General features: G+C 46.8%; 1 protein-coding gene across 1 annotated transcript in view; it reads left to right on the forward strand.

Annotated features, from left to right (window-relative positions):
- LOC137538585 (catalase-like) overlaps positions 1 to 23,812 on the forward strand; it is a 68,464-nt gene that overhangs the window by 12,623 nt on the left and 32,029 nt on the right. The window contains exons 2-7 of the mRNA XM_068260844.1: positions 5,312 to 5,483; positions 9,683 to 9,793; positions 14,431 to 14,561; positions 17,869 to 17,973; positions 19,159 to 19,284; positions 22,304 to 22,495. Coding sequence (XP_068116945.1) covers positions 5,312 to 5,483; positions 9,683 to 9,793; positions 14,431 to 14,561; positions 17,869 to 17,973; positions 19,159 to 19,284; positions 22,304 to 22,495 — 837 coding nt within the window. The remainder of the gene's footprint in view (positions 1 to 5,311; positions 5,484 to 9,682; positions 9,794 to 14,430; positions 14,562 to 17,868; positions 17,974 to 19,158; positions 19,285 to 22,303; positions 22,496 to 23,812) is intronic.

Below are 23,812 nucleotides of genomic sequence, written 5' to 3' on the forward strand. Positions count from 1 at the left end.
TCATCGGAGCACAAGCTTCCAATCCCCGGCATCTTTTTAGCACCTTCAACTCCCTGCTTAAACCCACCCCCCCACCTTCTGTTTCCTCCCTCTCTGCCACAGATTTAGCCACCCACTTCACCAACAAAATAGTCTCCATCCGTCAGGAAATATCCAATCTTCAATCTTCACCTCCCACCTGCTCACAACCTACTCCTTCTCCACCCTATCCTCCCCTCACCTCCTTCACTCCTACTACCACTGAGGAGGTCAACCACCTACTGCAGACTTCCCATACCACTACCTCCCCCCTTGACCCTATCCCTTCTGATCTACTTCAGCCTCACTTCACGGATCTGGCCCCAGTCCTCACTACCATGTTTAACCTCTCCCTATCCACAGGCACCTTCCCCTCAGACTTCAAGCAGGCCACTGTACTGCCTCTGCTCAAGAAACCCTCCCTCGACCCCTCGCTACCCTCCAACTACCGCCCGATCTCCCTCCTCCCCTTCGCCTCAAAACTCCTTGAGCGTCTGGTTCACAAACGCCTGACCCAGTTCCTCAATGCCAACTCACTACTAGACCCACTGCAATCTGGATTTCGGCCTGCCCACTCAACCGAAACGGCTCTCACCAAAGTGGTCAATGACCTTGCCTTAGCTAAAGCTGAAGGTAAATACACCATTCTCCTCCTCCTTGAGCTTTCAGCAGCTTTTGATACAGTAGATCATCCCCTACTCCTCCAGTCCCTCCAATCCATGGGCATTCACGATCTCGCCCTGACCTGGCTTTCATCCTACCTCTCCAACCGCTCCTTCACGACCTCCTCCAATGAGTCCTCGTCCACCCCCAACCACCTCTCAGTGGGAGTCCCCCAAGGCTCGGTCCTTGGCCCCCTACTGTTCTCCCTATACACATCCTCCATTGGCAAGGTTATCTCCTCCATGGGTTTTAACTATCATCTGTATGCAGATGACACCCAAATCTATCTCCACACCCCTGACATATCCACCACTACCATGGACAAGGTCTCCTACTGCCTATCTGCCATCTCCTCCTGGATGTCCGCTAGGTTCCTAAAACTAAATCTAGACAAAACGGAATTTATGATCTTCCCACCCCGGTCATCCCTGGACCTCCCAGATGTGCAGGTCACTGTTAACCACACTACTATTCACCCTACCTCTCAAGCCCGCTGTCTGGGTGTCACCCTGGACTCCGCACTCTCCTTCACTCCCCACATCCAAAACCTCACAAAGTCCTGCAACTTCCACCTTCGTAACATCTGTAAGATTCGCCCTTTCCTGACCCCTGCCACCACCAAACTCCTCATCCATTCCCTCATAATTTCCCGCCTCGACTACTGCAATGCCCTTCTGTCTGGACTCCCTAAGACCCGAATAGCCCCACTGCAGTCCATCATGAATGCGGCTGCCAGAATGATCCACTCCTCCCATCGCTCCACCAGGGCGGCTCCCCTCCGTGAATCCCTCCACTGGCTTCCTATCCAGTCCAGAATCAGATTCAAGATATTGTGTCTGAGTCAGTCTGTGTGAGTCTGTGCAGGGAGTCGAAGTCTGTGTGAGTCATCTGTGCATGAAGCTGAAGTCTGTGTGAGTCTGTGCAGAGAGCCGAAGTCTGTGTGAGTCAGTCTGTTTGAGTCTGTGCAGGGAGCCGAATCTGTGTGAGTCATCTGTGCAGGGAGCCGAAGTCTGTGCGAGTCATCTGTGCAGGGAGCCAGAGTCTGTGTGAGTCATCTGTGCAGGGAGCCGAAGTCTGTGTGAGTCATCTGTGCAGGGAACCGTTATTACAGCTTGTAACAAAAGAGAGATATCGCCACACTTCTGATGTACCGCTCAATGGGCTGCAGTCATTTACCGAAATTCAAAGGCAGCTTTCAAAATGTTTATGAATTAGCACACAAAGGTCTAAAATTCCCAATGCGGTAATTTCCCTCCCAGATTTTTTTTACCACAAAGCCTTTTATGAATTGAGGCCATTATTGGGCTAAGAACTCGATAAGCCGAAATCACATGATAATGACAACATCCACAGATATACGTTTCATATTGTAACTGTTATATCTGTCTGGAATTGGGCTTTAAACCTTCAGGCTGGTTTCACAGTGGGACGTAAAGTCCCACAATACAGCAGCCAGTAACGCAGCCTAACTCACAGCACTGTAAAATCAATGTGCTGTTCACAGTGCCCACGTTGTGTTACATAGTAACGCAGCACGTTTACACAAAGTGCAGCATGCTGTACGTTATACTGGGCTAAGCCACGTTAGACTGCTTGCACATGCTCAGTAATGTTGGAGGAGGAGGTCTCCCCTCCTCCTCCGCCAGCCACATGGCTAATTAATATTCACTGCACTGTGGTGACTCGTGGTGGGACTGTAGTGTTGTCCGGATCATGAACGAATCGTTCATTTGATCCGGATCTTTTTTGTGAGTCGAATCATCCGGATCATCACAATGAAAGATTCGGTTCACAGTGGATGTCTGTCTGGAAGAAACAGGAACATACAGAATGTACAGTGCAGGGAAAGTCCTGTCCTGCTAGTCATTTCACCCAGTCTGCTGCCCTAGTAAAATGATTCAAATGATTCCCTTTAAAGATCCAGATCTTTTCAATGATCCGATTCAAATGATCCGAATCCTTAAAAAGATCCGGACTTCCTATCACTAACCTGGAGCGGCTGCTTTGAGAGCCGCATAACGCTGCTCAATCTGACGTCCAACTTCAACACCACCATACCTTGTGTTAGGGGCACGTTATGCGACCATAACTTCCCCTAAAACGCAACGTCTTGGTGGGAAAGTAGCTTAAGCAGGCAATTTATTTAGTCCTTGCAAGTGCTCCAGGGCAATTTATTTCAGCACATTTTTTTTTATTGTTTCTTCTTTGCTACATTTTCTTGCTTCTTGCTTACTACTGCTGTCATGTGTACGGTATTTATGACTATTTGTCACTAGGGGGCAGTGTAAGACAATAACAGAGGACTTCTGCTTTCAGTTTCTAGAAGTTTTTTTTATATCTTCTGCTAGTTGAGAGACATCAAAGCATTCCAAGAATTTATCGCACAACGAGTTCTGCCCACTGAGATCAAAAGCAGCGGACTTATCTCACATGAGATAACTACTGAAGTTGCTAATGGGTTCAAGAAGAGCTGTAGTCAAAATAACATTGTGATATAATTATTAAAATTGCTTAGTTTTTTTTTCTTTTTTTTTTTCTTTTTTTTTTTTACAATATTCAGTTATAAATTATGATTTCAGCAAGGCTTGGTGTACAGATGCGCCAGAGTAGAATAAAAACGTTTAAAAACCGTCTAAAAGAGGGGGGAATGTTCAGGTGGACTTACCTCCCTCAAAAGTATAAAACTCAATTGAGTCACAATATATCAATACAAAAATATTTTATTGAACGCCACTTAGTGCAAAGCGTTTCGCAGGTGTGGTCCTGCTTTATCAGGCAAACAGGAGTATAACTCAATGGGTCTAAATGCAGAAGTGAGCGCCTCTGTTCTGCATCTAGACCCATCTTGATTCCACCCTCGGTGGAGGGGTGCTACCTCGTTTCCTATCTACAGAGAGCGACATCTTAATAACCTGAGTGGGGTCAGGTTCTAATACTCTCCACCTGCACTTGAAGTGGTTGCCTATGGGTAACCCATGTTTGTGAGTATTTCTAAATATTTTGCTTTTAACCACAACCAACTTAACAATACTACACCATATTGGGCTCTCGATTTCTCTTTGTTCTTCCAAGCTTATAAATTATGATATTGACCATTGTAAAATATTTCCTCTCCATGATTCACATTCTGAAATTTATTCCAGGCGGGGACATCTTTAGTCCTGGCAGGTGAGCTTTGTAAAATATTTGTTTACTGAGAGTTCTAAAGCCAGTAGAAAAGATTTCTGGTTTCCTTATGCTTATGGGCGAGGGGAGGAGGGATTCCACATAATAAATAGCCTAGGCTAAACATCACTGGGAGGATAGGGTACATAACAAAATACAGCAAATCATAGCTAAGGAAATTATTTTTGATGCGGATCCCAAGCATCAAAAATTCGTGATAATTCGTGTAAAAGTGGGTATCTGGAATAATTGACTGCATTCCATTATACGTCACTACAGGGCCTCTTTACTGCATTCTGCTATATGTCACTACAGGGCCTCTTTGCTGCATTCTGCTATATGGCACTACAGGGCCTCTTTACTGCATTCTGCTATATGTCACTACAGGGCCTCATTACTGCATTCTACTATATGTCACTACAGGGCCTCTTTACTGCATTCTGCTATATATCACTACAGGGCCTCTTTACTGCATTCTACTATATGTCACTACAGGGCCTCTTTACTGCATTCTGCTATATGTCACTACAGGGCCTCTTTACTGCATTCTGCTATATGTCACTACAGGGCCTCTTTACTGCATTCTACTATATGTCACTACAGGGCCTCTTTACTGCATTCTACTATATGTCACTACAGGGCCTCTTTACTGCATTCTACTATATGTCACTACAGGGCCTCTTTACTGCATTCTACTATATGTCACTACAGGGCCTCTTTACTGCATTCTGCTATATGTCACTACAGGGCCTCTTTACTGCATTCTGCTATATGTCACTACAGGGCCTCTTTACTGCATTCTGCTATATGTCACTGCAGGGCCTCTTTACTGCATTTTGCTATATGTCCCTACAGGGTCTCTTTACTGCATTCTGCTATATGTCACTACAGGGCCTCTTTACTGCATTCTGCTATATGTCACTACAGGGCCTCTTTACTGCATTCTGCTATATGTCACTACAGGGCCTCTTTACTGCATTCTGCTATATGTCACTACACGGCCTCTTTACTGCATTCTGCTATATGTCACTACAGGGCCTCTTTACTGCACTCTGCTATATGTCACTACAGGACCTCTTTACTGCATTCTGCTAAATGTCTACATGGCCTCTTTACTGCATTCTGCTATATGTTACTACAGGGCCTCTTTACTGCATTCTGCTATATGTCACTACAGGACCTCTTTACTGCATTCTGCTATATGTCACTACAGGGCCTCTTTACTGCACTCTGCTATATGTCACTACAGGGCCTCTTTACTGCATTCTGCTATATGTCACTACAGGGCCTCTTTACTGCATTCTGCTATATGTCACTACAGGGCCTCTTTACTGCATTCTGCTATATGTCACTACAGGGCCTCTTTACTGCATTCTGCTATATGTCACTACAGGGTCTCTTTACTGCATTCTGCTATATGTCACTACAGACCTCTTTAAAGTCCTGACGCTTTCTGTCTCCCTAGGTACCCATTGTTCTCACCACCGGGGCTGGGATTCCTATCGGGGACAAGCTGAATGTCCTGACTGCCGGTCAGCGGGGGCCCATGCTGCTGCAGGATGTGGTTTTCACTGACGAGATGGCCCATTTTGGCCGAGAGAGGATCCCTGAGAGGGTAGTCCATGCCAAAGGAGCAGGTGGGCTATCACAACACTGGCCTGGTCAGTTTGTCTGACTCACTGGCGTAACAATAGGGCCTGGAGCCCCTGCCCCTGCGGGGGGGGGGGGGGGGGACTCAGGGCCGTTTTGGGGGGCTGGAGGGGTCGCAGCATGAGGGATGCTGCACTTTGGCGTGGAGGAGGGACGGTCCCCCCCTCCCTCACCTCGGGCTCTCCCATCTGCGCTCCCCTCCACCTACAATACGATTGTGTGTGCAGCGGCAGGCAGAGGCAGATACATACCTTCCGTGCGCTCCATGTCCACATGTACAGTGATCCGCATAACCTGATACAGTATATGAGGATAATTACAATATTAAGCAAATTCCATGATCAGATCTGTAGAAAGACTATTTTATGCAGAAATTATGTGGAAACCGCATTTCCGATTGGCAACTGTGGTAAACTTCTGCATTCTCTGTTTGGCCTAATTCTTTCAAAGTCTTCTGATTGGCCTAAATTTACCGGCTTAATCTGTTTTCCGCTGAAAAACTCAGCATTCTATGATTGGTCCAGTGCTTCCAAGATCTGCAACTGGGCTAAAATTTCAGAGTTTCGGTAATACGGCATTTACGCGGACTCATGATTTCCGATGGGAAATTCAGAAATCAGAATCCCGCAGATATTTTCTGATCATGTCAGATTAAATCCCACACAGAGTCAGCCCCTTTAGATCAACGCATCGGACTGAGTCCCTTCAGCACCACTTTGTGCCACGTACGGGAATTACGCTGTATGGAGAGGTGGCAGCGCTTCCCAAGATAGGCTGTATCTGAATGACTAGCAGCAAAAGTGTACAGAGCCTAATTATAGGCAGGATACACATCCTGCATTCAGTACTGATGCACCATGTTAACATTGATGGAGGATGTTACCTTTCAAAAACAGTTTGCATGCACAGTGTTCCATTTTTGGAAGCTAACATCCTCCATTATGTTAATTTTGGTGCATCTGTATTGAATGCCAGCTGTGTATCCTGCCTATACTTAAGGCCACATACACACATCAGACCATAGTCTTTGGAAAGAATTGAAAGATCACAGACCAATTTTACCCCCTTCCATGTAGTATGAGAGCCATACCTACACAGTCTATTCTATGGAGCTGAACTCCACATCAGACAGAAATCTTTGCAAGATGCTGCACACACAGATGCTGTACAGACACAAAAGATCAGTATGTGCAAAAGATCTGTTCCTGCCAAAGATCTGTTCCTGCCAAATATCTGTTCCTGCAAATTGCATTCATAGTCTATGAGATCTGCAGATCATCATACACACCTTGTTTAACTGACATTCATCTGCAGATCAGACAATCATCTGCAGATCTGAAAATATATCCTGGTGGATCTGACCTGCAGATGAATGTCAGTTAAACAAGGTGTGTATGAGGATCTGCAGATATCATAGACTATGAATGCAATTTGCAGGAACGGATCTTTGTCAGGAACAGATTTTTTGCAGGAACAGATCTTTGGCAGGAACAGATCTTTTGCAGGAACAGATCTTTTGCACATACTGATCTTTTGTGTCTGTACAGCATCTGTGTGTGCAGCATCTTGCAAAGATTTCTGTCTGATGGGGAGTTCAGCTCCATAGAATAGACTGTGTAGGTGTGACTCTCATACTACATGGAAGGGGGTAAGATTTCTATCTGATGGGAAGTGCAGCTCCATAGAATAGACTGTGTAGGTATGGCTCTCATACTACATGGAAGGGGGTAATATTTCTATCTGATGGGGAGTTCAGCTACATAGAATAGACTGTGTAGGTGTGGCTCTCATACTACATGGAAGGGGGTAAGATTTCTGTCTGATGGGGAGTGCAGCTCCATAGAATAGACTGTGTAGGTGTGGCTCTCATACTACATGGGAGGGGGTAAGATTTCTGTCTGATGGGGAGTGCAGCTCCATAGAATAGACTGTGTAGGTATGGCTCTCATACTACATGGAAGGGGGTAAGATTTCTGTCTGATGGGGAGTGCAGCTCCATAGAGTAGACTGTGTAGAGTATGGCTCTCATACTACATGGAAGGGGGTAAGATTTCTATCTGATGGGGAGTTCAGCTCCATAGAATAGACTGTGTAGGTGTGGCTCTCATACTACATGGAAGGGGGTAAGATTTCTGTCTGATGGGGAGTGCAGCTCCATAGAATAGACTGTGTAGGTGTGGCTCTCATACTACATGGAGGGTGGTAAGATTTCTGTCTGATGGGGAGTGCAGCTCCATAGAATAGACTGTAGGTATGGCTCTCATACTGCATGGAAGGGGGTAAGATTTCTGTCTGATGGGGAGTGCAGCTCCATAGAATAGACTGTGTAGGTATGGCTCTCATACTACATGGAAGGGGGTAAGATTTCTGTCTGATGTGGAGTGCAGCTCCATAGAATAGACTGTGTAGGTATGGCTCTCATACTACATGGAAGGGGGTAAGATTTCTGTCTGATGTGGAGTGCAGCTCCATAGAATAGACTGTGTAGGTATGGCTCTCATACTACATGGAAGAGGGTAAGATTTCTGTCTGATGGGGAGTTCAGCTCCATAGAATAGACTGTGTAGGTGTGGCTCTCATACTACATGGAAGGGGTAAGATCTCTGTCTGATGGGGAGTGCAGCTCCATAGAATAGACTGTGTAGAGTATGGCTCTCATACTACATGGAAGGGGGTAAGATTTCTATCTGATGTGGAGTTCAGCTCCATAGAATAGACTGTGTAGGTGTGGATCTCATACTACATGGAAGGGGGTAAGATTTCTGTCTGATGGGGAGTGCGGCTCCATAGAATAGACTGTGAAGGTGTGGCTCTCATACTACATGGAAGGGGGTAAGATTTCTGTCTGATGGGGAGTGCAGCTCCATAGAATAGACTGTGTAGGTGTGGCTCTCATACTACATGGAAGGGGGTAAGATCTCTGTCTGATGGGGAGTGCAGCTCCATAGAATAGACTGTGTAGAGTATGGCTCTCATACTACATGGAAGGGGGTAAAATTGGTCTGTGATCTTTCATTTTCAAAAGACTATGGTCTGATGTGTGTATGAGCCTTTACATCTATGCTACTAGTCATTCAGATGCAACCTGTCTTGGCAAGCGCTACCAACTCTCGCTGCTGTATAAAAAAAATTTAAAGTTTACTTTATGGCTAGCTGCATCCATTCGCTATTTAGAGTTTGCATTCTGTTTTTATTCTGAGTTTAGGGATTTAGTGCATAGTTTAGCATCTGTCTTAATGGATAACCGAGGTGACATGTGGCATGAAAAGATAAAGATGTGTAAGTACAGTGCCTAACACACAAATAACTATGCTGTGTTGATTTTTTTTTCTTTCTCTGCATGAAAGAGTTAAACATTAGATATGCAAATGATAGTTTCTATCCGAATGGGACTGGGTTATACTGGGTCAGACTATAGCATAACCCTCACTGATAAGTAATTATGGCCAGAAAACACTTTCCTGTCAGTAAATGGCTTTTGAGAATAGGAAAGAGATAAAAAGGGTCAATAATTCATAGATTTGAGCTCTGACATACTTCAATAAAGGTGGCATTGGGCAGAGACAACGAAACAGTAAGAACTTAAAAACTAGATTTAAATAGAAAATAAAACTGTGGGATATCTAAAAAAAAGGTCATTTTTAGGAGGAGGAGGATAGATACAATTGTTTTTTTCATCAGTTTGCTTTCACCTCGGATGTCCTTTAAATGCAAGGTGTGTATTTGCCTCTAGGGGGCTCTGCACGCCTCTGTTGGTAGTCATTTCAGATGCAGCCTGGGTTAGGAGTTGGTGCGCATGCAATGCAGGGCGGAGCTACAGCACGCGAGCTGGTGCAGGCCCCGCCCCCAGCTGGTTGTTGGTTCACCTCCTCACATTATTGCGAGGAGGGAGAGACCCCGCTGTCACCCATGACAGTAGCACTTTAGCGATCACCCACGTCCCCTCCGCATGGCGGAAACACGGATTTCGTGCTAATTGTATGTGGCTTGGAATTGAGTCAATCAACATCAACAGGAACGGAATTTAATTGACACACATCTAAGTTGCATACAATTTGCAATAAATTGTCATGCAAGCCGAGAGATTGATTTCGCTGACCTTTCTCGTCTGATCATGTTTGTGGTTGCTACGGGCAGAGCAGTATTGCTAACGCTGGTTGTAAATCATTACACTTTTGTCTTTCAGGAGCCTTCGGATACCTCGAAGTCACTCATGACATCACAAAATACACCAAGGCCAGAGTGTTCGATCGTGTGGGGAAGAGGACAGACATCGCTATACGATTCTCCACCGTAGGTGAGTGGCTGGAAGTCAGTGGCGTATCTACCATAGGGCTGAAGGGGTGCAGCCATGGCTAGGGGTGCCGCTGTGGTGCTCAGTCACTGTGTTCTTCCACCTGGGACCTTTTTTCATAGTTTGGGCAACATTCGGTAAAATAGCAGCAGGCAGTGCAGGGGACTGTACTACTTCTTGCACTAGATGTAGCACCCCTCCCCTTCCTGTCCCATTGTCAATGTGTCTCTTCGCTCTCTACACACAGCCTGCAGTGAGTGAATGTGCAGAGCAGCAAGGTGAGTAGAGAGAATGATTGCTGTGATTATTGCAGGTAATCATATCTCTTTTCCCAGCTCCCCCTCACACCCTGTTGTCTTCCCCCGTTGCCCTTTCCTCTTTCCATATTTTAGTGGCTTCTTTTAACAGCATGTCCATGCCAAACAGAACTGCTGATGTCTGCAGTCCTGCTGAGAGTCCTTCCTGCCATTTCTCCTCTCTCACCAGGCTCTCGGTCTAGTGCCTCTACCTCTTTATCCCTCCCCCCTCCTCCTATGCATCCCCCTCTTTCGTATGTCCCACTTTTCTGATTCTTCTCAGAGGAGCTCACAATCTAATCCTACCATAGTCATAGTCTAATGTCCTACCATATTATTATTATGTATTTATATAGCACTGACATCTTCTGCAGCACATTACAGAGTACATAGTCATGCCACTGACTATCCTCCTCAGAGGAGCTCACAGTCTAATCCTACCATAGTCATAGTATAATGTCCTACCATATTATTATTATGTATTTATATAGCACTGACATCTCCTGCAGCACATTACAGAGTACATAGTCATGTCACTGACTGTCCTCAGAGGAGCTCACACTCTAATCCTACCATAGTCATAGTATAATGTCCTACCATATTATTATTATGTATTTATATAGCACTGACATCTTCTGCAGCACATTACAGAGTACATAGTCATGTCACTGACTGTCCTCCGGGGAGCTCACAATCTAATCCTACCATAGTCATAGTCTAATGCCCTGCCATATTGTTATTATGTATTTACATAGCACTGATATCTTCTGCAGCACATTACAGAGTACATAATCATGTCACTGACTGTCCTCAGAGGAGCTCACACTCTAATCCTACCATAGTCATAGTTTAATGTCCTACCATATTATTATTATGTATTTATATAGCACTGACATCTTCTGCAGCACATTACAGAGTACATAGTCATGTCACTGACTGTCCTCCTCAGAGGAGCTCACAATGCAATCACTACCACAGTCATAGCCTAATGTCCTACCATATTATTATTATGTATTTATATAGCACTGACATCTTCTGCAGCACATTACAGAGTACATAGTCATGTCACTGACTGTCCTCAGAGGAGCTCACAGCCTAATCCTACCATAGTCATACTCCAAATGTCCTGCCATATTATTATTATGTATTTATATAGCACTGACATCTTCTGCAGCACATTACAGAGTACATAGTCATGTCACTGACTGTCCTCTGAGGAGCTCACACTCTAATCCTACCATAGTCATAGTCTAATGTCCTACCATAATATTATTATGTATTTATATAGTACTGACATCTCCTGCAGCACATTACAGAGTACATAGTCATGTCACTGACTGTCCTCAGGGGAGCTCACACTCTAATCCTACCATAGTCATAGTCTAATGCCCTACCTTATTATTATATATGTATATAGCACTGACATCTTCTGCAGCACTGTACAGAGTACCGAGTTTCATAACGGTTAGCTCCGTCCATATCCTGGCGACTCTTTTTTCCCCCAAAATCCCCCAAAATTTGCAGCAACACACTCAGCGCCCCAACCCGTCAACCCTCCCATATAAAAAAAAAAAAAAAGGGGGGGGGGGGGGGTTGGGGGGGGGGGGGGATTTGGGTTGTCTGTAAATAAACAGCATTGGGTGTCAAATTCCCTAGGTATGCCACTGCTGGGAGTTACAAAACTGTACCATAATGCCAGAGATGGATGAAGATAAAATGGGGCGCTAGGCAGTTGCCCAGTTTGCCCTTACAGAATTACCGGTCCTATGCACCCTACAGTTAACCTACCAGTATTATTATTTAGTATTGTTATAGCGCCATCTTATGCAGCGCTTTACAGAGCATATATAGTCTTGTCACTTAAAGATAAACCCTAACCAAGAATTGAACGTCATCCCAATCAGTAGCCGATACCCCCTTTCCTATAAGAAGTATTTTCCTTTTCTCAAATGGATCATCAGGGGGCTCTGTATGGCTGATATTGTAGTGAAACCCCTCCCACAGTGTGATGTCAGGACCATGGTTCTGACATCACACTGTGGGAGCCTTGTTGCATTGTAGGAAATAACAGCTGTTTCCAACTGCCAAAAAAGCAAGCAGCAGCTACATCACCTGCCAGCAGTAAAAATGTCACCATGTGATACAGCGCCACGGAATACGTTGGCGCTTTATAAATCAATAATAAATCGCCAAACACAAACGTGTAGCCTGCACCATTTTCAGGCAATTTCCCGGCGATCGCGTTTCAGTGCTATAGAACCGCTAAACGCGGGAAAATCGTTGCCGTGTCCAGTGAAATCGAGGAAAAATCCCTCCCGCAAAACCTCGCAGCCGTTTTGCGCTTTTAAGTGTGAATGGATGAATTATAATGAACTATTCATAATTATTGTAAAAATGAAGCACTTTTTTTATTACATTATTTTCACTGGAGTTCCTCTTTAAGGCTTTGTTCACATCTAATCGAAATTGCTGACGGCCGCGTTTTGCGATTTTGGGAGTGATTTTTTCCCCCCTCCCGACATTTAGCTGCGTGCTACGATTTTGTGAAAAGCGTTTTTCAGAGAGCTTTTGCAGAGCGATTGCGTCAGGAAGTGAATTTTTTGACCTGTAAAAGAATAAATACATGGGGGTTGATTCACTAAACCGTGCTAACGCATAGCACGGCCGTTAACACGCCTTATCAGAGTAGCATAGTGAGTGCTCCGGGCTCAGTCCAGGACCAGTGGAGCTCTCGTCATTGCCAATTAGCAGGCATAAGTTCATAGCGTTCACTATGCTACTCTGATAAGGCGTGTTAACTCCGATAAGGCGTGCTATCTCTGATAAGGCGTGTTAACGGCCATGCTATGCGTTAGCACGGTTTAGGGAATCAACCCCCATGTGTTTATTCTTAAAAACGCGAACGCAATTGCCGCAATTGTTATTTTGTGAGCATTTTGTGTTTTTCCTATACCTTCCATTGTAGCAAAAATCAGCGGAAAGCTGACGGAATACGCAGATATTACCTGTTCCATAAGGAATCATTGCACAAGAGCTTTTAAGGCGATTTTCAAAATCGCTGGCGTTTAAAAAATAGCTGAAACGCCCTAGGTGTGGACAAGCCCTGACTGTCCATCATAGGAGCTCACAATCTAATCCCTACCATATTCATACGTCCAGGGCCAATTTAAGGGGAAGCCAATTCATGTATCTGTATGTTATTGGGATGTGGGAGTTTACCCCCTAAACCCACGCAGACACGGGGAGAACGTCTAAACTCTATGCGGATAGCGCCCTAGCTGGGATACGAAGGCGACAGTGCTAATTACAATTTTATGTTGTGGGAGGAGCCACAGCACCGAGAGGAAGGCCACATGGTGAGGGCATACAAACACAAAGCGCTAACAGTGTCCTGAGCGGGTGCCACCCAGAAAAGGATTAGGATGAAATAGGGCCCTAGGCAGTCCACAGGGTGGCACAGGCAGTCTAGAGGGTGGCACAGGCAGTCCGCAGGGTGGCACAGGCAGTCCGCAGGGTGGCACAGACAGGGTGGCACAGGCAGTCCGCAGGGTGGCACAGGCAGTCCGCAGGGTGGCACAGACAGGGTGGCACAGGCAGTCCGCAGGGTGGCACAGGCAGTCCGCAGGGTGGCACAGAGAGGGTGGCACAGGCAGTCTCCAGGGTGGCACAGGCAGTCCGCAGGGTGGCACAGACAGGGTGGCACAGGCAGTCCGCAGGGTGGCACAGGCAGTCCGCAGGGTGACACAGGCAGTCCGCAGGGTGGCGCAGGCAGTCCGCAGGGTGGCACAGGCAGTCCGCAGGGTGGCACAGGCAGTCCGCAGGGTGGCACAGACAGGGTGGCACAGGCAGTCTGCAGGGTGGCGCAGGCAGTCCGCAGGGTGGCACAGGCAGGGTGGCACAGGCAGTCCGCAGGGTGGCACAGGCAGTCCGCAGGGTGGCACAGGCAGGGTGGCACAGGCAGTCTGCAGGGTGGCACAGGCAGTCCGCAGGGTGGCACAGGCAGTCCGCAGGGTGGCACAGACAGGGTGGCACAGGCAGTCTGCAGGGTGGCGCAGGCAGTCCGCAGGGTGGCACAGGCAGGGTGGCACAGGCAGTCCGCAGGGTGGCACAGGCAGTCCGCAGGGTGGCACAGACAGGGTGGCACAGGCAGTCCGCAGGGTGACACAGGCAGTCTGCAGGGTGGCACAGGCAGTCTCCAGGGTGGCACTGGTAGTCCGCAGGGTGGTACAGGCAGTAGGCAGGGTGCTCAGGCAGTCCACAGGTTAATACTGCACTATGATGGGTATGGTTGGAATTGTCTAGGCTGACAGCTATGTGTCCCTAAACAGTCTGATTTCTCCACAGCTGGAGAACTGGGATCTCCTGACACCGTCCGCGACCCGCGAGGATTCGCTGTGAAGTTCTACACGGAGGATGGAATCTGGGACCTGGTTGGCAACAACACCCCGATATTCTTCATCAGGGACCCCATACTGGTCCGTGAATAACATTGTTCTAATCTGCATTATACACACAATAAACTATCACACAAGGGGCTTGATCCACTAATGGTAGTAGCGCTGCTGAGAGTTATCTGCTGCTACGAGCGCTGTAAAAGTAAGCGTGCCTTAATTACTGTCACTGCACACTACAGCCCTATTGGTATCACAGTATGCGTAATAGGGGGCCGGGCAGTCACCCCCCGCACTCCGATTGGTCCTATAGGCTGCCTGTCAAGTGATTGGGCCAATCAGAGGGTGGGGATCAAGTCCTTTAATGTGACTGGACCCGCTAGTGATGATGCCGGGAGGATCAGAGCTGCGTTATGCTGATAGCGTTCAATTCAGCAGCATAGCATGCGCTAACTGCCCACCCCCCCATTGCGCACGCTGTGATACCAATAGGGCTCGCTGTTACGCAGCGCTACTACCATTAGTGAATCAAGCCCGAGGATCTTTATTATTGTCTTCATTGTCTTAAAGAGAACATGTACTGAAAAATAGTTCCCCTGGGGGGTACTCACCTTAGTAGAGGGAAGCCTCTGGACCCTACTGAGGCTTCCCCCGTCCTCCTGTGTCCCACGGCGGTCTCGCTGCAGCCCCGACAAATCCGACAGCCTGTTCAATATTTACCTTTCCAGGCTCTAGCGGGGGCGCTGTTGCGGCTCTTCTGACGGTGATAGGCAAAAATAGCCGATCTCCGTCTGGTCCGCTCTACTGCGCAGGTGCAGGAGACTTGCGCCTGCGCAGTAGAGCAGCCCGACAGTGATCGGCTATTTCTGCCTATCTCCGTGGGAAGGAGCGGATACTGCGCCTGCGCTGGAGCCGGGAAGGGAAAAATATTTAAATCACCGCCACTCCCGGAGGATTTTTGCCGCCGCTGTGGGACCGAGGAGAACGGGGGAATCTTCAGTAGGATCCGGAGGCTTCCCCCACCCGAGGTGAGTACCCCCCAGGGGAGGTTTTTTCATTACAGATTTTCTTTAACCACTTGAGGAGTGCAGTGTTAAACCCCCCCTAAAGACCAGGCCTTTTTATTGTTAGTTGGCCACTGCAGCCAAGCTGCAGGGCCGCAAAACACAGCAAACAAGTGATTCCCCCTCCCTTTTCTCCCCACCAACAGAGCTCTCTGTTGGTGGGCTCTGATCCCTCCCAAGTTGTTTATTTTTTTATATAAACATTTATTTGATTTATTTTTAATACATTTTGCTTTTTTTTTTACTTGGGCTCCCCAGCTCCCTCCCTCCCTTCCCCCGCCAGCCAATCAGGGTGATCAGCTGTCATAGGCTTCAGCTTATGACAGCCGATCACTCCCCAGTCTCAGGAGGGCTGTTCCCAGTACAGCGCTGCTGACGATCACAGCTCTGATCACGCCGTTTAACAGTCTCCCAAGCTACCATTGTGATATACCCAAGAGAAAAATGAGCTTGCTTAGGGATTTGTAGTATGTCAAAAGCCAGCTTACATACATTGGCCAGGAATCTAACCCAGGTCTACTGCTTAGTAGGCTGCTATCCACAGCATTATACTTCCAACACTACATGCTGAAACTTCTTGGAGCAGACTTACTTCCTCCCTCCACAAGACACACATACATCCCCATAAAATCATTCAACAGCAACTGCGTGCGCAGTCTTTGTGGTACACAGTCTCTGTGGCACAATTGGTTAGCGTGTTTGGCTGTTAACTGAAAGGTCAGAGAGAGAGATCATTTTTCTCTTGGGTATATAACAATGGTAGGCTGGCTTCAGCATGTAGCATTGTAGTGTGTAGTGTTGGTGGTATAATGATTAGGATAGCAGCCTACAGAACAGTAGGCCTGAGTTCTATTCCTGGCCAATATATGTGAGTTGGCTTTTGACATCCTACAAATCCCTAAGCAAGCTCATTTTTCTTTTGGATATATCATAATGGTACATGCTAGGCTGGCTTCAGCATGTAGTGTTGGTGGGGGTATAGTGGTGAAGTGAGCTACCTACCGCCAGAGCCGGGACAAGGTCCTCCAGCCCCCAAGGCTGAGACACCAAAGTGCGCCCCTCCATCCCTCCCATCCCAGCCGTCACACACTGATTGCTATTAGACTAAGAGGTGCAACAGGGCACACAACCTCCCCAACACCTTAATCTCTAGTTATATGGCTTGCAGTCACTGCCATGTATCCCCTTTTCTTATTTCTTTATGCTTCAAACACAATTAAGAATGACAGCTGAATTAATTCTGCGCCCCCTCTTGCACTGCGCCCTGAGGCTGGAGCCTCTCCAGCCTATGCCTCGGCCCGACCCTGCCTACCACGCACTCAGACCTGGGTTCGATTCCAAGCCAATGTATGTAAGCTGGCTTTTGAAATCCTACAATTCCCTGGAAGACAAGATCCTCTTCCGGAGGAGGAGGGAGGAGGAGCTGTTGTGAGGTGCAATATAAGGAATAACAATCAGCTTAGGAGCAAGCTAACAAGCCTAACTAAGCTCTCCCTAGCAGAGTCTGTCAGCAGCTGTCCCTTAACTAATTACTGTAGGCAGACGAGTGAGTATAACGGCTGGAGAACCTTGCCTTATATAAGGGGGGGTGGGGCTCCAGGGCTTAGTGTAGTCTGATTGGCTACAATGTGCCTGCTGACTGTGATGCAGAGGGTCAAAGTTGACCTCAATGGAGCATTATGGGGCGAATCAAACTTCCGCAAAAGTTCGCCTTCGCCGGCAAACGCGAACCACCCAAAGTTCGCCGGCGAACCGTTCAGCCCATCTCTAGTTACGACTTTGAAAAGGTAACTCAGGAGAAAAGATGAATTGCATATGGGTCTGTGTGTGTGTGTGCACATGCGAAGGGGGAAGGGGTGGCACCAAAAGTTATTTTAAAGAAAATATGTTAATTATCTAGGAGAAAACTCAAGAGAAAAAGTTAATTGCATACAGGCATGAGTATACAAACATTCCACAGAGCAGCACCTGACAGGACAGATGTCACCACCCGTGATAAATTTCAGAAAGTAAATTAGAGAGAGGAAACATTTTACAATGGGCAAGAGATGACTAAATAATTTATTAAGTAATGTAGTAAAAAAAAAAAAAGCAATTTTGTTAATTACATTATTTTCAGTACGATTCCTTTTTAACTTCTCTAAGGACTTGTTTAGCAAAACAAAACCTCAGATTAACCAATCAGCATTTATGGAACTGTAATCTGATTGGTTATTATGGGCTGGCAGGACTGCTAAATTACCATTGCCCTTCTACTGATTTTCTGATGAAGCCTAGAAGTGGCGAAACGTTGTGTTACTCTGCCTGATCTGTTCTTTTCTGTGCAGTTTCCGTCCTTCATTCACAGTCAGAAGAGGAACCCTCAGACCAACCTGAAAGACCCGGATACGGTGTGGGACTTCTGGAGCCTGCGCCCCGAGTGCATGCACCAGGTGAGTGCCTTATTTCCAACCCAGGGGCGTAACAATAGACCCTGCAAGGGATGCAGCTGCAGGGGGGCCCAGAAGCTTCAGGGGGTTCTGTGGGGGAGAACTTTCTTTCCCTGTCCTAAGAGACTGTTAACTAAGGGCGCGGAGAGAAGAAACATTGTGTTCTCTGCACAATTGTTCTAATGACTTCATCTGCTCAGCCAGTGACAAGGAATCATACAAAGTTTTGCAGACAAAGATTTGCAGACAGTCCCTATTCAGTGTTCAGCAGGGTCTTGTGTTCAACTGTTCTACCCCCAGCCTTTATACCTCTCACTAAGTGCTGTGTACTGTACTGATGCTTGAGGAGTTTGGGCACGGAGAGAAATAGTTTTATATTCTCTGCACAATTGCTCTGACTACATCTGCTCAGCCACTGATAATGTATCATACAAAGTTTTGTAGACAGTCCCTATTCAGTGTGCAGCAGGGTCTTGTGTACAGCATCCAGCCCCCAACCTCTCTATCCCTTCTCAAGTGCTGTGTATTGTAGTGATGCTGGATGAGTCTGATGAGTCAGTTCTGCTCCATCAGAGAGGGACAGAGTGAGTGTAATAAGCTGAGGCTGGGAGCACACTCGCCTGTCAGTTTTCTGTATATGTTTTCTGCTCACCATATGTGTCTGTATGTGTGAAAACATGCAAGTTTTATCCCGGGGGGGGGGGGGTTGGAGGGGCATCCAAAGTTTTGCAGGGGGCCGAGTGATTTCTAGTTACACCACTGTTCCAACCTGTCCAGGTTGCTTTGCTTGTTCTTTGGGTTTTGGGTTCTTTAGGAGGTCTCAGTGGCTCGGATTGGGGCCCATTTTGAGCCCTAAAATTGATATTCCACTTTTGCTGATAAAACAGCAATCTCCTTTTAATGATAAAACAGCAATCTCCTTATCTCAGATCTATACATTACAAGGGAGTTTGTAAATTTGTGTATTGGGTGTGTCCGTTTACTGACTGGTGCAGGTGAAAGATGCTGCAATGTTGCAATGTATCCTGCTTTGTGCAGCTAGTTACACATGCAGGAAAAGGGGGTTGCTATGACATTACTGGGTGGTCCTTACTTTACAGGGAGCACTAAAAAGCACACATTCTGATTGGAGCTATTTTTGGGATGCTTTGTGCTGTAAGTGAGCGTGTTGCTCTTTGCCGTCACCAGGTGTCCTTCCTGTTCAGCGACCGCGGCATTCCGGACGGATTCAGGCACATGAACGGATACGGCTCTCACACCTTCAAGCTGGTGAATGCCAACGGGGAAGCCGTGTACTGCAAGTTCCACTACAAGGTAAGGGTGGTGTCACCGAGGCTGGTGACATCTTAGAATGGCCATTGCAGGGGCAAATGCAGGATTTTTAAGGGGGAGGGGATTGCTGAAAGGTCCCCGAGTGCTTCCGAATACAGGTGGCTCCATACTGCCCATGCATAAAAGTGTGCTGGCGTATTACGGAGCTGCCTATCTTTGGAAGTACTCAAGGACACGAGTGTTTCTGAGGGCTTCTGGTAGCAGCAAATGTGAACGGGGTACAGCGCTGGAACAACTCCCCAAGAGAGGAACGGGAGATAGACTTAGTTTGGACAATTCAGTGGAATATGCCACACAGTGTCACATAGCGCAAGCGATAGTCATATGATGCAGGGATATATGCATCTGCGGAAGATGGCGGCGCTATATAAATACTAAATAATAATAATTTGCCTCACCAGGATTGCACTTTTATTTAGCTTTCCTGTATGACAAGAAGACACAGCCAGCAGCTCTAGGGGAAGAGGGAAACAAAGGTGAATGAGGGAGGCTGGTGCACACCAAGAGTGCTTCTGAGCGTTTTTCAAATCGACAGTGATTTGAAAAGAGCTTGGCTAATGTTACCCTATGAGGGTGTTCCCACAGCAGCGTTGTGATTTTTTTCAAAAAAGTATACTACATGTAGTATTTTTTTGAGCAATTCGTTCAGAAATCGCTCTGAAAATCGCTTCACAAAATCGCAATCACTAATTGCTAGCAATTGTTATTGTGATTTTGGCGTGCACTAGCCCAGAGAGAGGAGGAGTGGAGAGAGACTGAGAATAGCCTGAGATGGAGCAGAGAGCTTATCTGTATTGCAGTCCCACATCACACAGAGGCTACTTGTCTGTAATATGACTCCTGTCCCTGCTGGTCTCTCACACAAGTCAGAAAACAGCCCTCCTGGAGTCTAGGGACTGTCAAAAACTTTTCACTTGTTTAACACCTTATCAGCTACTTGCCTGTAATGTGTCTCCTGTGCCTGCCAGCCAAATCCAAAAAAGCTTTATTGGCAGGACCAAATACATCTAGTATTGCCAAAGCAAAAACAAAACAAAACATCAACAACATAGTGGGGGGAGCATTGTGGGAATAGCTGAATTATATAGGTATACCATCCATAGGGGTATGGAGGATGTAAGGGATGTCAGCCTCTCACACAAGCTGCAGGCAGCCCTCCTGGAGTTTAGAGACTGTCAAAAACTTTTCAACCTGTGAAATACATTATGTAGCTGTCCACATCAGTGTTTACAATGGTGGGAGAGCTGAGTTTTTCCCACAGACCCTGCAGGAGGCAAGCCTTGGTATATTTACCAGCTTGCCCGCTTCAGCGATTTCAGGGAATGTTTTTTAACTGTACAGGAGTCTCAGGGGGGGATTCCATACATCCGGAACCCCCGTCTGAAAACGCCAGTGCATTGAGATGTTAATCACTCAAAGTTCATGCAAATTTGATGCTAATTTTATGAAAACTCATGCAAATTGTTAATCAACCAATTAAATGAGTCAATATGGCCCCCAGACAATTTATTGGAAACATGTCACAATGCGTTTGGTGGTGTGGTGAAGGAGGAGGCTTCTGTATAGCCCACAAGCTCCCCTCAGTCCTCCTGCAGCCCATTCATTAATCCACAGACAGGACCATCTTCTCCTGCTTGTGGCCACTCCTGGCTGCATACAAGTTCATTCATAGTAGGCATGTGTGAGTACGGTCTGTGCATGACCCGTAGAACAAAGCCGCTCCTGCATGCAGGAAAGAACCTGATGAGTAGCTTAATTTTGTTGGGCATGCGTGTGCCCATACATCAGAAGATGTATGGACAGATCAACCAAGAGATCGGGGAGAGATCTGCTGCTTACCCGTACACTGCAGGCCGATTCCTGACCGATTTCAGCATGACATATCTCGCAAATCAGCCTTGTGATGCTGCATCTGCTGCCTCTCACCGGCCCCATGCTGTCCCCCCTAATCAGGGCCGGCGCTACCATAGAAGCAAAGGGGGCAATTGCCCCAGGGCCCCAGAGCCTATAGGGGCCCCCAAGGGGTCTCCCCACCAACATAACTGTGTTACCCTCCCCTGCCACATATTTGAAAGAGTAACATCTCACCTGATGGGACAGGAGAGTTGCTATTCTGTCAAGAACATTGCAGGACCCTGGGGAGCACAGTTAAGTTGGGGGTGAGTGGGGAGAGGGTGCAGCTGGCTCAGGGTCCCCCAATGCTGCTTTATGGTTGGGGAAAGAGGGGTGTCTGACTGTCAGCGGGGCCCCTGGGTTTATTTTGCCCTGGGGCCCCATTGTTACTAGAGCTGGCCCCGCCCTTAATGTAAAAATGCCCCCCCCCCCCCGGAGTATACATGGGCGTGTGTGTAACGACAACCACGCGCCCACGTTATGCTTGCAACCACATGGGGCGGAGCCCGGAACCAGCGACGCATTGGGGAAGTATACTGCACCGGGCACCTGGGGGTACAACACCCACATTGACCGGGGTTTTGTCACGCTTGTCGCTTGTCCCGATATCGCACTCTGTAGCCACCGGACCAAAATTGTTTGCATCGTCAAGCAAGCATGCTCTTGACAGTGCCAATTTTCATTCGATCCAATTATAATAATTGAAATCAGATGGTCGAGCAGCCACCAAGTCACCTGATGTATGGCTTTTTTTACTTTGGCATGCCCAGCCTAGATGCACTCGTACATGGCATGACCACGAGAATCATACTCGACAAGCTCTTGTTGAATATGTTTGGGGGGAACCAACGCTGCAGTGGAAAGCTGCAGGAAGATTAGGGAGGTGTCTGGACTATCCAGTCTTCTTACTACTGTTATCAGTATCCAAGTCTTTTTTTTACGCTTCAGTTATAATTGAAGCTCTGAGATCAGAAGACTTCATGTTACTGTTATCTGTTTAGGCCTGGATTCCATCGGCCTTCCCCTATTTTGGAAGTATTAGGAGCAGCAGGGGACAAAACTGGATGCAATGTTTAAAGATTTTGTGTTTGTATTGGAATTTTTGCAGACCGATCAAGGAATCAAGAACCTGACCGTGGAAGAAGCAGACAGGCTGGTGGTGAGTGACCCCGATTATGCCACCCGAGACCTCTTCAAGGCCATTGCCAAGAAAAAATTCCCTTCCTGGACCATGTACATCCAGGTCATGACCTTCGAGGAAGCAGAGAAATGTTCCTTCAACCCGTTTGACTTGACCAAAGTAAGTGAGGCCAGATCTTTTCTCCATTGGACAATATTATTATTATTAAAGGGTAGAGTGTTTGTAAAGTTGAGTCCCCGTTGCTGTAGGAGCCTACAGTCCAAAGTCCAGGCCATGATAGGATACAGACAAGGGCTACAATGCATGGGAGCCTGTTACGCTAGGAAAACATTTTTGGTTTGTTAAAGGGTTGATCGGAACAGCTGAATTATGATTTTGCTGAAATTCGAAGTTGCGCAGGCAAATACTGAATTTTGTGTACCAAGTTTCATGTTCCAAAGGCATTTTCTGTTGAAGTCAATATGGTCAATTGCTCTGCCGATGCGAAAATTGGCCACCAGAAAATCCCCACAGGCCACGTTTTCCGCATGGATCAAGGGTCCAGGGGACTAGGGCAGGGGATGCCCTGGCCTCTGGACACCCCCCATTCATGTAGAAAACTGCTCATTCTGCCACTCTACTCCGGGATTCCCCGGTGGCCATCTTGTTGGTGTCACTGTTTCCTGGAAATTCTTGTTTCAAAAGCCAATTTTCACTTTCTTAGCCAATGTGTTAACGACGTGTTTGCTGAAAATTCTTGTTTACAAAGCCAGTTTTTTGCATTGGCAGAACGTAAAGTACTTGAAACAATGTAATTTTTGATTTCGGCAACTTTACTCAGAATGGAAGAATTCTGTTGCGAAAATAGGAACTTTTCTGATTCTGAGAGCTCGTCCCTAGAAACCAGAAGACCCAGTGGAAACCCACACAAGCCATGCCCTGTTCCAAGATATTTCTAGTATTCTGTTGGCATCATGCATGCTCCATGTACACAGAGTTCGAGCTGTTGACATTCTTGTTCTGTATTATGAAACTGATCAGATCGCTAACAACGCAATGCTCTCGCCTTCCTGAAATTCCTGCTCACTATCTTATGTCGCTATTTGTGTAGCATTTATTACAGTCAGGGGTTAGTTCAGGATAATCTCCACTTTATCTTACAAACTTTTGTAAACTTATACTAGTCATAATCTCTCTGCCGCTCACTTGAATTTCAGTCACTTCATATCAGGATATAGTTCTGTTTATTCAGAGATCAGAGAGTATGAGAAAATATGTTTTTGTTTTACAAAAACAGGATTTGTTTTCTAATATTATTATTATTATTATTTTTGGAGTGGTGGAGAGGAAGTAAGTTAGGAAAGCTAGAGGGGAGGTAGGAGGGAGGAGGAGGCGGTGGAGTGAAACAAGGAAAGTGGAGGTGTAGCTGGGGAGGTCATGAGGTGGGTGAGTGAGAGGGGAGGTGTGAGGGAGGTGGAGGTTGTGAAGAGGAGTGGG

This window comes from Hyperolius riggenbachi, chromosome 11 (genome assembly GCF_040937935.1).
Source record: "Hyperolius riggenbachi isolate aHypRig1 chromosome 11, aHypRig1.pri, whole genome shotgun sequence".
NCBI classification, from domain to species: domain Eukaryota; kingdom Metazoa; phylum Chordata; class Amphibia; order Anura; family Hyperoliidae; genus Hyperolius; species Hyperolius riggenbachi.